The sequence below is a fragment of the Natrix helvetica genome, assembly GCF_964273705.1.
Source record: "Natrix helvetica genome assembly, chromosome: 6".
NCBI lineage: Eukaryota > Metazoa > Chordata > Lepidosauria > Squamata > Natricidae > Natrix > Natrix helvetica.
Window position 1 is genome coordinate 1,155,902 of NC_138553.1, and position 17,940 is coordinate 1,173,841.

General features: G+C 45.6%; 1 protein-coding gene across 3 annotated transcripts in view; it reads right to left on the reverse strand.

Annotated features, from left to right (window-relative positions):
• Positions 1–2,450: 2,450 nt before the first annotated feature.
• The window catches only part of LOC309394510 (lithostathine-1-alpha-like), a 57,848-nt gene continuing 42,358 nt past the window's right edge, over positions 2,451–17,940 (reverse strand). The window contains exons 1-7 of one of the 3 annotated variants that reach the window (XM_081957754.1): positions 14,654–14,783; positions 14,312–14,398; positions 13,117–13,179; positions 8,907–9,019; positions 6,788–6,934; positions 4,816–4,930; positions 2,451–2,716 (exon numbers count right to left, since the gene is read on the reverse strand). In XM_081957754.1, the coding sequence (XP_081813880.1) occupies positions 2,646–2,716; positions 4,816–4,930; positions 6,788–6,934; positions 8,907–9,019; positions 13,117–13,179; positions 14,312–14,398; positions 14,654–14,699 (642 nt within the window). In that variant the 5' untranslated portion in view covers positions 14,700–14,783 and the 3' untranslated portion in view covers positions 2,451–2,645. Of the gene's footprint in view, positions 2,717–4,815; positions 4,931–6,787; positions 6,935–8,906; positions 9,020–13,116; positions 13,180–14,311; positions 14,399–14,653; positions 14,784–17,940 lie in introns of those variants that run through there. The other 2 variants (XM_081957756.1, XM_081957755.1) reach the window with 2 other exon arrangements.

The window sequence follows — 17,940 nt, forward strand, 5'->3', positions numbered from 1 at the left end:
CCAGTAGCCTCCCACCGTCCAGTACGATCCCACAGAGTTGGCCTCCTCAGGGTGCCGTCGGCCAGACAGTGTCGGCTGGTGACCCCCAGGGGGAGAGCCTTCTCTGTGGGAGCGCCTTCCCTCTGGAATGAGCTGCCCCCGGAGCTTCGCATAATCCCTGACCTCCGGTCCTTCCGACGCGCCCTTAAAAGTTGGCTTTTCCAGCAAGCTGGCCTGGCCTGTTAATTTTAACTTATTTTAAATATATTGTCTTTTAAATTCGGTTTGTTTTTTTGGATATGGATTTAATTTTTTTTAACTTTTGGGATGTGTGTTTTTTTAATGTTGTATGTCACCCTGAGTCCTTTTGGAGAAGGGCGGCATATAAATCCAAACAAACAAACAAACATCTTTGATGCCACCACAGAAGAACAGGGCTGCAACTGTGGCAATGGTTACAGAACTTCACTGTGGGCCTCTTTTTGAGTTGGCCAAAGTGCTCTGGGAGCCTGGACAGCAACTGGCTGCACGACAGTGGCGGGAATCCCCATTCTCCGGAGTGCTTGCAGTGCATCTGCTTTGGCATTCTCCACTCGTGGGTCGGGGCCTGACCTACACCCATTTGTGGTTCCAACAGCATCTCCTGGAGTGGGGAGACTCCCACAGCTTCGCTTTGCAATGTCAGGTCTGGCTGCAAGCCCCACTCGAGTGCTGGCTCTTTGGGCCGGGCACCCACCTGACGCTCCCTCTCTGCAGCTTCTTCTGCTTCCACCACAGCTTGGGAAGCGAAGTCGATGGTCTCAACATAAATCGCTGAACCATCGCCTGCAGCTCCCTCTGTGGTTTTCTGAGTCTTCGTGCCACCCGAGTTTTGGTTGGGACTCAGGACCCTGGACAGCACCCTATTATTTAGCTCTCGTCAGCTAACCATGCCCTTGTGGGATTTGAACCTGGGCTACTTATATATTAGGTAGATGTATTAACCTCTAAGCCACAGGCTCTCCTTGCTTTGTCAGCTACACCTGGGGAGAGATTAAGTGTCTTTTCCAGTGAGACCAGTCTATCAGGGCAACCTGTCTACCCATATGGGACGGAGCATCCTGCTTCTGACTGCATGAAGAAGAACATAGTTGTGGAAAAACACACTAGCACCATAGTAATTTGGAAACAATGGGCCAAGCAAGCATTTGTGCCCACAGAGGAACCAAATTACACCTGCACCAAATGTAAACTAGTTGGATTCCTGGAAGAAAAATCAAAGAAAACAAGCAAACTCCGAGAGCAGCGAGAAGCCCACATTTCAACCCTAAGCTACAAATATCCTCCTTTATTGATAATGATTGTTTGACTTTCTTACCAAACAGATTTTTTGAATTGATTTTTCTGTGCTAATTGTGGATTGGACTGCAGCTCAATGGAAGTGTGTGATAATATTTTTCCTTGTTTCTTCCAGGCCATAATGTTGCTTTCTGTGGGGAAGTCCTGGCGGCTTCCTGGTCTTTCCTTATTTTTCATCATGGATCCTAAATTGAAGCCAAGGGAGATGTGGTAGGACCACTGGCTGAAGGCAAGAGGGGGGGGGGCTCTCCAGTGGGAGCAAAAAAAAAACCCAATTAAATTCAGGGGAGATGATATTTCATGGCAAACCCTAGATCTATAGTTACCTTTTCCCCAGGGAATGCAAACAGCCTGGCGACATTCTTGTAATGCAGGTGCCCAGCAATAAAGTATCTGCTGAAGCCTATTGATGGGAGTGGTTCTGTTTACTTGCCCCTGACTGGAGATGCTGATTATTCTGTATATAAACTGCACCTCTATTTGTCCTTGATCTTTATCTTTATTTGCACAGCAAATATGTTGCCCACAGGCTTCTGAGTCTCAAGATCAGCAAAAAAAACAAAACAAAAAAACAACAACAACAAAACCCTGAGCAATAAAATAAGGAAACTGGGGGATTTCCTTTGCGCCTTGGCCTCTGGTCTAAGAGCCCTTGGAGCGGATCTGTCCCCAGTGGGAAGAGGGAACCTTTTCAGGAAAGTAGCATCCTTGCTTTGCAGCTCAAAGACCCTGGAAGACACACGGCTTCTGTCTCCCCAGAACCTCCAGGAGGTGCCAATGAAGGAGAAAATGGGCATCGTGAATGCAGTTCTTCCTTTCCGCTTTTGCTGGTTAATGTTTTTGGTCTGGTTTGGTTTGGTTCAGTGATTGTCCAGCTACACATCCTGCATGGATCCTTTTCTCTCCAGGGGGATCATTATTTCCACAATATCCATATTTCTCCTCTCATTAATCTCCTATCCCCCCTAGAGAAAAGGGGGCAGAGTTGGACCCCAGGAGAAGGTTGCATTGTGTGTTTGGTGACCAGGAAGTCATCTGCAGACCCAACACCCTCTTCCCCCTGAGGCTTATTGAGGGAGGGGCCCTGGAGCCCCTGGGAGAGAAAAGCCAAACTCAAGACAAGGGAAGAGCAATAGACTTTATTATCAAGGGAGGGCCACATTCTTCAGAAAGAGGGGAAGAGAAGCAAGACTAGAGGAATCGACTGCTTGACCTCCAGATGGTCTTTGTGGCAAAGAGGTTTTGCACATGGAGAAAATAGATTTCAAGATCTCAACTCAGGTTTCCGATCAATGGGGAGCCCCTCTAACTCCCTCTGCAGAGGTGGATTAAGCGGGAGTCCATTTGCAGAGAAAAGGAAGTTTGGTGTGACAGCCTAGATCAACCCATTTCAAGTGCTCTGAAAGAAAGGAACATGGGAGGGGACCACCGTTAGACTGAGCTACTTGCCTCTCTTTCCAAGTGCAACCGCCTGCCCCAGGTCCTCTCCCATGGGGAGTGTCAGGTGCGAATAACCAGGAATATTCACTGGGTTTGAAGCACAGAAGAGTTTATTATCACCACCCATAAACAAGAATCCAGTCGTGAGTCTTGCATCCAGTTCTGGTCACCCCAATATAAAAAGATGTGGAGACTCTGGAAAGAGCGCAGAGAAGAGCAGCAAAGAGGATTAAAGGGCTGGAGGCTAAAACATACGAAGAATGGTTGCAGGAATTGGGTAGGTCTACTTCAATGAAAAGAAGGACCAGGGGTGACCTGAGAGCAGCCTTCCAATATTTGAGGGGCTCCTATAAAGACCAGGTGGGCCAAACTATTTTCCAAAGCACCAAAAGGCAAGAAAAGAACCAAGGGGTGGAAATGAACCAGAGAGAAGCAACCTAGAACTAAGGAGAAATGTCCTAATGCTGACAGCAATCAACCAGTGGAACAGAAGTTGCCTTCAGAAGATGTGGGGGCTCCATCACTGGAGGCTTTCAAAAAAGAGACTGGACATCAATTTGTCTGAAATGTTATAGGGTCTTCTGCTCAAGCAGGCGGTTGGACTAGATGCTAGCCCATGCCAACCCTACCATTCTATGTTCTAACGAATGATGCCATCCACCAAGCAATGCCAATGGGTGGCGCCTAGGAGTAGAGCCTTTTCTGTGATGGGCCCAACCCTCTGGAATGACCTCCCCCCCCCGATATCAGAACTACTACCGACCTCCGCTCCTTCCGACAAAAACTTAAGACTCACCTGTTCCAATTAGCTGGCCTGGCCCATTTATAGTCCCATTTATACCTCCTGGCAAATATTTTATCCTGGGATAGTTTTTAGGGGTGTTTGTTAATGTATTTTTAAATTTTTAAAATTTTAAATCTAACTTTAACTATTGTACAGTAAACTATTGCTACCTCCTCCAGCCACATCTATATTTATTTTATATTTATATTATGTATATTTATTGTTTTTAATATGACTGTACACCGCCCCGAGTCCCTTCTGGGAGAGGGGCGGTCTAGAAATCAAATAAAAGTTAAAGTTAAAAGTTAAAGTCAAAGCTAAATTGGCACTGGATAAGGCTCAACAGAGCTCAAGAGGACTGGACCCAGGTCTCTGGTGGCAACACAAAGACTTCACACAGATGGCAAGTTTAACAGGTGCGGGAGATGCCATGCTGCAGCTCCCCTCATCTAAGCACTGCCATCTGATGGGATCCAGGAAGGGTCCATTCTCGGTGGCTGCCTCCCTGCTCTAGAACAATCTCCCTGCTGAGCTACAACAGACTCGACTCTTTCATGAAGGCACTCAAGACCCCGGTCTTCCCTCAAGCATTTGGGCCTCTGCTTGGGGGATTCTGGGAGCTGAAGGCCACGCTTCTTAAAGCTGCCCATCTTGAAAAACAAGGCATTAATCTATTCTGTTCAGATTGCAGGTTTGGCACATCCAGCTCAGCTACAGGTAGGGTGGTGCCATGCTGCAGCTGCCCTCACAGTTTTGGCACATCTGGCTTCCTTTTTAAAATGAAACACAGTGGATCTTTTAGGTTGTATGTTTATTTTCGTTACTGTGTGCCACACAGAGTCCTCTTGGTTGAGACAGGTGGCCATCAGAGGTTGCATTTTGCTGGTTCACCCCAGTTTGGGCAAACCAGTAGTAGTGGTGGCGTGAGGCTCCACCCATCTGCCCAGACGTCATCATGCACGCGAGCAAAGCGCGCACACGCACACACATGCTTCCATTTCCTTCAACAGGAGCTTTATTCCCTGGATCTGGATCTTCCTTCCCTTCCTAGTCTTCCCATTCCTCCCCTTCCCCTTTCCCCTTCTTTTCTGTTCTGTGTCTTCCCTTCCCTTCCTTCCCTTCTCATCCCTTCCCTTTTCCCCCTCCCCTTCCCCCTTTCCCCTTTCTTCTATTCCCTCCCTTCCCTTCCCCTCTTCCCTTCCCCTCCCCTGCTTTCCTGGAATTCCAGATGCAAACTCCAACCCTGCTAAGGAATGGTGGCTTTTCATACTGACCGGTTTGAGGAGAGAGAGAAACACAAAACTCATCTTTAGACTTATTGTTCGGTTCTCCAGAGCTCCACCTGGTATACCTGGATCGTGTCCCATCGTTCCAGCGCCATCCAGTATTCTGTGCAACACAGAATAAAGTACATCGCGGTGGGTGAGTGGGAGTTTTCGTTATTGATCCCATTCCCCGCCCCAAAAAATTAAACATTCTCAGTCATCCAGGTCATGGTTGTCCCAAAGGTGTGGAAGTGAAGAAGCTTCTTGGATGAGAAGAAAGACTTCTTCAGAGAAAAACCAGAAAGTCCAGTTGTCTCTTGAAAAAAGCGTCTTTGGGAAAACATGTTCTGGTCCTTCAGCCTCTCTTCCCTGTCCTCCAAGGATCCTTATTGCTCTTCTCCTAAACCATCCTGGTGTCCATCCAAACATTCTTAAGGTGTGATGCCTCAAATGGGCACTGAATTTATTTATTTTGGTGGTGGGGGCTCTAATCAAAACAATATAAAGCAGAACAATCACCAATAGAAGAGAATATCTGTAGCTCAGATTGGAGTCCTTGGTGCTCTCTGAGCTTGAATGTTTTCTTGCAGACATTTCATGACCCAACTAGGCAATATCATCTGTGCTAGAATGGAAGGAGTTTGCCAAGAGGAGAAAAGAAAGAAGTTGAGCCCTGTGGTTTTTCCTACTGCTCTCTCAGCTTGGTGGTTTTCTTGCAGACATTTCATAACCCAACTAGGTAACATCATCAGTGCACGAAGGGAGTGAGGTTTGTGCCACTGCTCTAAGATATTATCTATCCCAGTTTAACACTCGTTCATTCCAAGCAACAACAAAAATATTGACAAGTCGAAGATCCAGGATTAATTCTTGTGGTGTCAGCTATGATATTGTGTCCAGTTCTGGCTTTTGTATTTCAAGAAGGACAAAGGTCCAGAGGAGAGCAATCAAGATGATAAGGGACTTGGAAGGAAAACTTTGGGATAACTCAAGGTTGGAAACATGACACATGTTTATCTCGGAGAAGAGAAAGTTGTGGTGAGATATGATAGGCATCGTCAAAGAGCAGGAGACTGTGAATGCGGCGAAACACAATTAAATTGCTGATTGGCAATCTACTGGAGTACTGTATGCTTTCAAATGCTTTACTGAAATCAAGATATATTACGTCTGCTGCATGACCCTAATCTACTAAACTATCTGAGGAAACAGTGAGATGAAGACAGTTGGGCAGGGTTTATTCCGGACAAATGCCTACAGGTATCTGGGAGTTAAGACATTGTCTTCAAAGTGCTTATTGTGATCAATCTCTTCATCATCTCCTCAAGAATCTCCCCAGGTATCAACCTCAGACTGTCTACAGCTGCATTTTTGCATCGCTCCTTTCCCCCCTTTAAAGACAAGGACGTATTTTTTCCTCTTCCGAGTCTGCTGGCAGTTCCAACAGTCTCCAGGATTTCTCAAATTCACAAAAGCTCATCCCAACCATCAACTATTTCCTTCAAAACCTGAGGACTTGAAGTCCTTCATCGGATGAAGGTGTTTCCTGACCATATCTCCACCCATTTAAGCTTTCAACCCTGCCCCTTCCTCCTGCTCTTCAACGTCCCTAGTAGAATACATGGATTTCATATTGAAAAACACTCAGACAGTTTAGCTTAACTAAATATCTTATTAGTTATGAAAAGGATTCCACAGGGAGAAATCCCTTGCTGACTATAGATCTGTTCTTTGTGATCTGAAAGGGGTCAGCTGCTGGCATTGGGATCCTTTGTCCTTGTGACACCTCATGTCAGGAGCACCGATGGGATGGTGCTTAGATACAACCATCACGGAGTCTGTCTAACCATTTAACATGAGACAAGAGCAGCATCAGGGAATGGAACAAGGTTGCTGGGCTTTTCAAGGATGACGTAAATCACGAAACATCTGTATGGAAACAGTTGCTAATTGCTCAGAGACAGGAGGACCAAATACTCACCATATTGGATGTTGAAAGTCGTTGGAGCCCAATCCAGACCCCTTTTTGCTCTATGTTTTCTTTAGAGACATAGGAATTGACCTGTTTGGCCTGGGCGTCACTCATGAAGGATGCTAAATGACCTTTGCATTTGAACTGACACTCTTCCTGCAAAGAGAGAAGAACCAACCATGTCCTCTGAGGAGAAAAGAGAGGCTCTCAGACCTGCTCCCTGACAGTGGCTGCTTATTCACCACCAACAAACCAGCTTGCCCAATGCAGGAGTGCTACAATCCAGGCCTACCAAACTGGAGGGCCTTGCAGTTTGGGGAGACAAAGTCCCCTCAGCTGAGGGCCAAGCGATTTGGACTTTGTAAGATTGTTATGCCTGTTATCCAATATTGCATTTTGTTTTTCAATTTATTTTTCTCTCTTTCAAAATGGTGATACACGGGATTATCAAACCATTACAGCCTGGGATGTAGGGGGAAAAAATATCCTATGGCTGTATGGATTGATTGACAGCTCCTGACCTTTCTAAACTGAAAAAGATAAGTTAGAGGAGGGGATATTTGGACAATGTCTCCCGATAAGAGAAAGCTTGGTTAGCCTTGATTGGCATCTGGTCTCTCCCTTCTTGAATGCCAAACAACCCTTTTTCCTTATTAACATGCTAAATGTTACACCCCTTTTGTTGTCACGCTTCATTTTAATGAACACATGTTGTAACATGTTTGACTTCATGTAACTGATCTTCTATGCAAAGCAAACATCATTTTTGTCCTGCCCGTTCACTTTTCCCTTGCATTTTCTTTGACGCCTTCAGCATAAAAGGGAACATAAGATGGGTCTCTAGGTTCCCTCTTTCAATGAGAGAAACCCCTTTTATCAGAATATTCTGAATAAATTATAATTACAAGATCTTCCTTTCTCGGTTTATCTCATCGGAAGATATGCATGCCGAAGCAGAAACCTAAAAAGCCATATTTGACCTTCAGCTACTATTTCTAAGGGAGGAGACCTCCTAAGAGGGGCTGCAAATATGAGCATGGTTTTCTTGCCCAACAAGGAAAAATGAAATATGTATGTGTGTGTGTGTATGTACACACACACACACACACACACACATATGGGAAGATGGCTCTCATGTGTATGAGTGGGGTATGAAAGTGGTGTCAGCAGTGGGATATCCATAAAAAAGTGGGGCATTCAAAGGAGGTGTGTGAGAGAGAGAGAGAAGAGGGGAGGAGGTGGGTGTTGGTGTGTGGAAATAAAGAGACACTCTTAGAGACAAGGGGTCACTTTCAAACAAAATGGCTTGAACTTTTGCTCTCATTTAAGAACCACAATTGGGAGTAGCAATTCAGTCATTAAGTGAAGCAATTGCTAAGTAAATTGCAACTGTCATAAATGTAAGGATTGGCCATAAAGATACCTTTTCATCACTGTCATAATTGTTGCTAAGTGAGGACACTTGTTAACCTTGTCATTGTGGGCCTTGGTCCCACAACATGGATAAGATAATAGCCGAGTTGGACAACATGTTGAATCACACATGATACCCAATCCCATGTAAATGTAGCAATTCAGTCATTAAGTGAAGCAAGTAAATTGCAACTGTCATAAATGTAAGGATTGGCCATAAAGATACCTTTTCATCACTGTCATAATTGTTGCTAAGTGAGGACACTTGTTAACCTTGTCATTGTGGGCCTTGGTCCCACAACATGGATAAGATAATAGCCGAGTTGGACAACATGTTGAATCACACATGATACCCAATCCCATGTAAATGTAGCAATTCAGTCATTAAGTGAAGCAAGTAAATTGCAACTGTCATAAATGTAAGGATTGGCCATAAAGATACCTTTTCATCACTGTCATAATTGTTGCTAAGTGAGGACACTTGTTAACCTTGTCATTGTGGGCCTTGGTCCCACAACATGGATAAGATAATAGCCGAGTTGGACAACATGTTGAATCACACATGATACCCAATCCCATGTAAATGTAGCAGTTAGATGTCTCATTTGAGTTTTACTTCCTTTAACAAATTTCACGCAGATATTGAAGTGTTTGGAAAAAGTTTGGAAAAACTCTGGGCCAGATTAAGGGAATTCTTCCCACTCAGGTGAGATACCTCGGCCTCTTGAAAGGTGAACAGCTCTTCATAGAACTTGTAGCAATACCACTGGCTTTTCTCTTTAGTGGCAAAGGTGCCAGAAGGACAGACGGTCCGACCCTTTGGATATTCTGGAGAAACAGAATGAGAAAGCAAAGAGAAGGAGAGTGAGGGACGCAGCAATGACTCTTCGTGTCAACCCTGAAGTTGGCCTAGCTGTGGCCATTTTCTGCTCTGTAGCCTTTCCTATGAGGGTTTGGTCTTCTCACTGTTTCGGGGCTGACACAGCCTGGAGCTGAGGGTCAGGGAGGGGGATGTAGAGATAGCTGGGGTACTGTAGCCAAAATAAAAAAATTTCCCCTGGGAATTCAAGGACATTTCTGCAGGTGGACTGTATGCTGATTGGACCATGTGACTGGAGACTGGGGGGAGGTGACAAACTTTAACTTTTAATTGGGTGTAAAACTGGTGGGAACATGTTTTTTTATCAGGAACGTGCCAATTTGATATATCTCAATAAAATGTTCCTTCAGGAAATTGCCTGCTTTGTAGTTCTTATTGCATGCAATGTATCTGTCAGGTTTCCCGAAAGATGCCCTAATTAATTCATTAGCCTTGAGCCAAGTTTGAAAAGAAATCCAGTCATTTATTAGGAGCACCATTTCAGCAATACCGCTTTGCAGTCAGATCTAAACTTCATTTGAATTATGACTGAACTTTACCCCTGTTCCTTCCCTCCCCTCAGTCTGTGTCATAAATCACATTCACCAATGAGGTGCACACATCACAAGCCTGCTGCCGTAATCTGAGATCCGACTGTAGCCGAAGGTATGCGTGGAATGCGTTCCCCCCTTTTCCTCACCATGGCAACTTTATGAGTTGACAGCATTACTTGGAACCCTGACATTTGAGTTTAGTGAGCAATCAATTTTCCCAAGGGACCACATTAAGAAACTGGGACTTTTATGGAGGGTGGGACCAACGGGGCTATGAAGGTCTGTAGGCACGCATGCCCGCATATATGTAAATTGAAAACAAAAAGTTGCCGTCAAGATAAAAGCAGTGCAGTTGTATTGCATGTATGATGTACGCTTATTTGCATTTGATTTATAACTTCCAATGGACCTCATGTGGGCCAGGCAGATAGAGCCAAAGGGCCAGATGTGGTCCAAGGGGTGTAAAATGCCCAGGTAGGTCTGGTTTAGTGGCCAGATGCCAGCCTCATTCTGTAGATACCAGTATTTGGCGTCCATATCATGAGACACAGACACATTTTGAAAGTCCGCACCTTTTTAGATTGGTCTAAAAGATTGGTTTAGTTAGAACTAGAGGCTTGGGTTGAGCTTAAATTCTTGCACGTCCATTAATTTATCTAGCAATGAATCAAAAATCAATCCCTATTCCCTGTTTCTCTTTTGGAGATCACCCTAAGTGGTTAGGGGCTGCCACTTGGTTGGCATAAGCAGTCCTAACTTACAAAGTTAAGAATGTCCAGTCTGGGCAATACTTGGGCAGGAGTCTCTCAGGGCATTCCATGTCTGGAGGCTAAACTGGGACAAGCACCCAATCACCTACATCCCAGAACAAGACACTGAGAAAATCCCTAGGTGTCCCTAAAGTCATCAAGATGACTCCAAGGAGACCAATTCTTTGGCCTCTTATTTTTCCCAGGGGGAACATGTGAACCTCTGGTAAGAACTCTCCTGGAAAACTGACACTCTTGGCTTCCTAAGACAGGAAGTGAGGGTGTTGGCTTTGATGTCCTTTAATTTGCTAAGTTGCTCCGGAAAAGATCTAAAAATGGTCCTCATTACCTGTCCTCTCAGAACAGAAGAAGAGAAGAACATTGTGTACTCAAGGGTGCCAATTCTCTTCATCTGCTGCTCCTTCTAAAGAAGCTGACCAGTTTCTATCATGGACAAGTCAGCAGACAACTAACATCTTTTCTTACTTCATTTGCGAGGAGTGTCATGATAGAGTATTCCAATATCTAAGGGACCCCACAAAGAAGAGAGGGTCAACTTATTCTCCAAAGCACCTGAAGGCAGGAGAAGAAGCAATGAATGGAAACCAGTCAAGGAGAGAAGCAACCTGGAATTGAGGAGAAATTTCCTGACAGTGAGAACAATTAATCAGTGGAATGATTTGCTTCCAGAAGTTGTGAATTCTCAACACTGGAAGTTTTTAAGAAGAGATTGGGCAGCCATTGGTCTGGAATGGTATAGGGTGTCCTGCTTGAGCAGGAGGTTGGACTAGAAGACCTCCAAGGTCCCTTCCAACTGTGTTATTCCGCTATTCTGTTATTCTGCTAATGATCCAGAATTTAAGTAAGGCTGATCTGCAGAATTTTTATTTATGTTTGCTCCACAAATTCATCTTGCAGGACAATGTTTTAACTTCCTTCTCTTAAGCTCACCGATTCACTGCTCTCCTTGTTTGTCCTTCAGTCTGTCTAGGGCATTGAAGGTTGTAGCTCTAGATCTCTGTGCTACCCTGAAGACTGTGAACCTCGTTAGACTTCTTGGCTTCTTCATTAAGTGAGAATCCTCAGACTAATACGTTATCAACCTCCCTTCCATTCAGCTGACCACTGACATTCCCCAGGCTGTTCACCCCTGGAAATCTTCAAGTCCCTCTAGAAATTAATGATTAACTATCACAGCTGCTCCTTGTACTCATTTATTCTGTGGATGTTTTTACTGCTTTAATTATTTTATAATCTTAAAATTGGAAACCGCCCAGAGTCAATTGGTTGAGTTGGGTGGCTACAGAAATAGAATAAATAAAGAAGTAATGCCAAGTGATCCTTTGATTGCTTTGCATTTCATTCTCTCTTAAAAAGTATCTATTGGTTATTAGGAACAATTTGACTTTTGGACTTCTTCCATAATGAAAAGTTCCGACAGAAGAGAATATCTGTAGCTCAGGGTTGAACTGTGGCATCGCTGAGCTTGATGGCTTTCATGGCCCAACAAAGGAACATTGTCAGTGCTAGGAGGGGATGGGATTTGTAGTGGGGGTGAAGGTGGGGGTGAGGAGGAGGAGGACAGGGGTAGGTTTTGGCCAGCTTTACGGTTGGTTCACTCGTGCACGCGCTTTGTGTGTGTGCACAGTTCAATTAAAGTTGTTCTGCACTTGCGCAGAACTCAAAACAAAGATGGCGGTGGTGACAGCAGTGACCAGGGAACCAGTTGGGGGTCGTGGCAGGCCTGGGTCATTGCCGGTCCCGGTGACCCAGGCCACCATACTACTTCTAGTTCAGATGAACTGGGTCAAACTGGTAGGAACTCACCTCTGGAGGAGGAGGAGGAGGAGGAGGAGGAGGAGGAGGAGGAGGAGGAGGAGGAGGAGGAGGAGGAGGAGGAGGAGGAGGAGGAGGAGGAGGAGGAGGAGGAGGAAGAGGACGGTGGTGTCCTTGGTGCTCTCTGAGCTCAGTTGTATCTTTGCAGATGTTCCATTACCTAACTGGGGAACAGCATCAGTGCTAGAAGGGAGTGGGATTTGTGGTGGTGGTATTGGTGGTGGTGGTGGTGAGGAGAAGGAGGAAAACTGTGGGGTGCTTGGTTCTCTCTAAGCTTAGTGTTTTTTCTTGAAGATGTTTCATTACCCTACTAGGGAACATCATCAGTGCTAGAAGGGAGTGGGGTTTGTGGTGGGGAGGGACTATGTGCTCTCTGAACTTGGTGGATGGAGATTCAGAAAGTCCTTCAGGAGCACAGAGTTCTTCCCTTGCTAAGTCATAGCCCCAAAACACCCACAACCCAACAAGGATTCAAGCTTGATATTCCCATGTTGCACGGACACACACATGGACACACACACACACACGCACACACACAATTTCATGAAATGCTCTTGGCAAGGGAATATTTATTTGTTAACTTCATGTACTGCCCATCTCACTGTCAGCCAAGCTTACAAGCTTATAAAAAACATAATCTAAAATGACAGGAACATTAAAAAAATATATTTATTCAATTTGGTTGCCACCCATCCCATCACGAGGTGTCTCTGAGCAGCTTACAATCTTACAAATCCAATCTGATATAGAGGAAAAATAAAACACTAAAAATTACAATTTTTTAAAATTAAGAATTAAGAGATTAAAATTAACCAAGGTCTAAATATATGGGAAGCACATGCCCATAGTCACCAAGAATTGAATATGGTTAAAACAACCACAGATATATGGGGTTCCATAGAGAAACCTTTGCTGGCAACAACTTACCTGCCCAGGTAAGGCTGCCCCAAAGGCCAAAGATGAAGCAAGTGATGAGAAGCATCTCCAAACCTGAGGAGGGAAACAGAAGTTGAGAAGAACCTTGAATGTCCTCCAACCACACCAGGTCACCCTCTTTCGGGTGCCCCTCCCCAGAAGGAAGAACCGAGCACTCATCTCAACCGTGAAACCCACCTGTTCATCTCTGGATTGCAGCCCCCTCCCCTCCCTAGAGCCACACTGAGCAACTGGTAGCGACCCCGGACTGCCAGGAATCACAACCCGTAAGTCTCAAAATGTTGATCCTGAGCTTCTTGCACTCCTAGTTGGTTCCCTCCATTGTGACCACTAGGATCTGGGTCATAGTTGGTGTGGTCCAGGATCTTTGGATGGTGTAAAGTCAGAGCAGGCTACCCCATAGAAGAATTTGGAGAAGGACCCTTTGTTAATCCCCAGCCCCAATGAATTCAACGCCTAAATGGAAGGGATCCATGTTTTAAGTCCCACCCCTCTTGATTTTCCTCTTCTCTTCATCTCTTCTATGGGCAAGAAAAGCAATTCTCCCTGCCCCTCCCCCCACCTTTTAATCCTGTGAATTGGCTGCCAGAAATGGAGAAAGAAAGACATACACACACACAATGCAAACCATCAACCTCTTAGGAGAGAGACAGGATTTTCAGTTGCTTATAACACAAGATGCTATGATGCCTCATCAGTCAAATAAATTATCTCTTATACATCTCTCCCCCCCCCCCAGGAATTCTTGCAAAGGAGGTTGAAAGATTTCGAGCTGTGGGGATTGCTGCTGCATCAAAATATTTACTGATTTTGTTGAAAACCCTTTTGATCAGAGCAAGATACATAAGTACATGACGGAGGGATCAGAAGTATCCCTAAAGCTGTCGCATATAGTTTTTATTAAAACTTTGAAATAGGAACATGGAAAATTAATATAAACAAATATAGAGTAAGAGAGAGAAAGAGAGAGAGAGAGAGAGAGAGAGAGAGAGAGAGAGAGAGAGAGAGAGAGAGAGAGAGAGAGAGAGAGAGAGAAATCGGGGGAAGGCTAAAGAAAAATAGAAAAAAAAGAAGATAGGAGTTAGCAGTTTCTGATATTCTTCAAAGCAGTTTTAAGTACAAATATTTGGTAAACTCTCTCGCTAAAGTTACATCAAGTTACTTGTCTTTCTGTAACAGGTCTCACCTTCAAAGGGTGATCCAGTCTGAGAGAAGAATCCTCTAAATCCCCAATGGTCTGTTTTATATACCAGAGAGCTCACATCTTCACACCCTGCAATGCAAGATAAGATGACACAAAACAGGTGTTAATATCCGGAGAGCAGGTAGAAACTCCTCCCCTTATTGTGCTTCTATCCTGCTTTATAGTGTAAGATATCCAGAGTTGCTCCAATGTCAGGCATCCCCAAAATCAAACCAATACATTATAAATCAAGAGTGGCCAATGGAGGTGGGGTCTTGCTATGAGGTCCCACTGAGTGAAAGACTGAAGGGCCATGACATAAGTTGAGAAACAGGACATGCTCACCCAAGGGAAGAAGCTCCTTCCATGACATGATCCACACTTGACCCATCACATCACAAGACCCATCCCAAGGCCCCCACCTAACATGAACTTCCTACCCCAAGACCTACTGACCACACGAAGCCCTTACAAGCAGAAGAACACCAGCACTGACATCCTGCTCAAGATGTTACCTGGCCTGGTAATGTTTGGAGACCAAAACCACCAGCTAGGAGACTGCGCCTCCACCCTCATCCTCCACCCGAGCTGCAGATGTTCACCACTATCGCAAACTCCTTCCGTCTTTCTACCATGCTTGGTAAGAAGGCAACAGACTTCTTAAGAACTTAACAAGATAAGCTTTCCAAATATCAGTTTACACATAATTCTGTGGTTATGTGGCTGTAGCTGCCACATGGACTTTTGTGACCCTGCTGGAAATAGTTGTTGTGCAGAAGGCACACATCCAAATGAGTGAAGGAGGAAGGAAAGGAAGGAGGAGAGTGGAGGGATTGTGTGGTGGGTTATGCGCAGTTGTGCACGCTCACATTTTCCCTTTCCGGTTGTTACAGTATGTGACGCCCCCCCCTCCGCCCCCTCATCATCCTCGTTGCTCTTCTCTGCACTCTTTCAACATCTTTTTTTACAGTGTGGTGACCAAAGCCGGATGCAGTACTTTAGGTGTGGCCTCTGCTAAGTCTTTATAGAGTGGTATTAGTCCCTCCCTTGGTCTTGATTGTATCCCGCTGTTAATGCGATTTAGGAATGCATTGGCTTTTTTGGCTGCCGCCTCACACGGGTGCCTCCTATTTAGCTGGTCGTCCACTAAGACTCCAAGATCCCTCTCCCAGTCACTGCTCTTAAGCCTGGTTTCACCCCAGTCTGCATGTGTCCTTTGGGGTTTTCCTGCCTAAGTGTAAGACTTTACTTTTCTCTACATTGAACTTCCTTTTGTTAGAGAGAGAGGGCCCAGGGTTCAAGTCTGTCTTATGTTGTGGGGAGGCAATTATGCAGCCTATCTTGCCAAGAGTTGACTGACAGGAGCAGTGGAAGGAATTGACCTGTTTATGCATGGCATTTATGCCATGACAATTAGGGGATACTTAACAGGTCCCAAGTGAAGACCACTGTGTTTTCAGCTGTAAGTTGTCTGAAATGGTCTAGGTCTTGCTGCTTGAAGAGGGGGTAAAGACCTCAGGGTGGGCCATCAATCAATCACAATAGAACCGGAAGGGACATTGGAGGTCTTCTAGTCCAACCTCTTGCTCAAGCAGGAGATCCTATCTCATTTCAGGCAGTGGCTGTCCAATCTCTTCTTGAAACCTCCAGTGATGGAGCACTCACGACTTCTGGTGGCAAGCTGTTCCACTGGTTAATTGTTCAAATTGTCAAGAAATTTCTCCTTCATTCCACGTTGGTTCTCTCCTTGATTAATTTCCATTCATTGCTTCTTGTCCTGCCTTCAGGGGCTTTGGAGAAGAGATTGTCCCCCTCTTCTTTGTGGCTACCCCTGAGATATTGGTAGATTGCTCTCATGTCTCCCCTGGTCCTTCTTTTCTTCAGACCGGCTACACCCAAATCCTGCAGCTGTTCTTCATCTGTTTAGTCTCCAGGCCTTTCATCATCTTAGTTGCTCTTTCTGCACTTTTGATGATGCACTTTCAGCTATTGTTGATTTTTGCTTGTGTTTGAACTGCACAATGGCTGCAATAAAGGGTTGCTTTTTTGTTTGCACATCAATTTCTGCAGGGACTGAACTTCGCCTCTGCAAGGAAGAAAGCTCACCTGTCATCTCTGAGCAAACTTTGGGGGAAGCCCTGATGGCTTTCTGCACCGTGTGCCTTCCTTATTTTAGTTTTTAATCCAAGGTTTAAAAAGTGCACAATTCACCTCCCTGGTGTTTCAACTGCCATCCCTGTGCTACAACAAGCAATGTTGTGTCAGGTTCTCCACAAGAGGGCTTAAAACCCATCTGACATTGACCTGATCGCCCCTAGCCACATTATGGCCATGCTCTTCACCTCACCCGAATCAAAGCCTAAGAATGGAGACCAACATCTTCGTGATTTTATAGATAAAGTCTTTGTGGCAGAAGCATGGCACGTTTTATCTCTGGACATATCGGAGGGGATCTCAATATATCAGTCATCAGATGGCTTGTAGAGAAGTGTAAAGCAGTGTTAGGTGCCATGATCCAGAAATACGTCATTGAACAGCCTAAAAGGAGGGTTTATTGATTGTGTGATTGATTGTGTGCCTTCAACACTTAGCAATGGGATAGATCTCTTCCTTGATGATCTGTCCCCAACCAGATCCTTCAGGTCTTCCAATATGTGCCAATATAACTGAATCCATCCACTTGGCTCCTGTTCATCTTCCCTCTACTTCTACCTTCCCCAGAATTGAAGCCTTGTCTGGAGAGGTAGAATTTTGCATAATGTCTACAAAGTAGGATAATTTGACCCTGGACCCCAACTCCTTATTGCATATAGCACTGTGATGAATACCAGCCTTGGGGATTTCCTTTGCGCCTTGGCCTCTGGTCTAAGAGCCCTTGGAGCGGATCTGTCTCCAGTGGGAAGAGGGAACACAAGTCCATATTTCTCCTCTCATTAATCTCCTATTCCCCCCCCCCCCCCGAGAGAAAAGCGGGGAGAGTTGGATCCCAGGAGAAGGTTGCATTGTGTGTTTGGTGACCAGGAAGTCATCTGCAGACTCAACACCCGGATGGAGGGCCTAGTGGCTGCATGGAACAGTGCAGCCGCTGGGGCCTTGGACCGGGTGGCGCCTTTGCGGCCTCTCTTGCGGCAGCGAACCACCCAGGCCCCTTGGTTCACCGAGGAGCTGAGGGTGATGAAGCGCCACAAGAGACGCCTAGAGAGCAGATGGAGATCGTCACGCTCTGAATCTGACCGAACTCAGGTGAGAGCCCATTTACGGACTTACCTTGTGGCGTTAAGAGTGGCCAAGCATCAGTATTGTGCCACTCTTATTGCGTCCGCAGATAACCACCCTGCCACCCTGTTTGGGGTGACCCGCTCCCTCCTCCAACAGAGGCTGCGGGAAGCCCCTCTGCAGGGCAGAGCAGAGGAATTTGGGGAGTATCTGCAGGACAAAATCGCTCAGATTCGAAGCGAGTTGGTCCCTGCTAGTGGTCTGGAAGGGACGTCGGAGGCGGGTCGTGAGGTTCCATTCTGGGAGGAGTTTGACTCTGTTGCTTCCAGGCTGCGTAGGTGACTGCGAGCCACCACATGTTTATTGGACCCGTGTCCCACGTAACTCCTCTCCTGCGTGGGCTACACTGGCTGCCT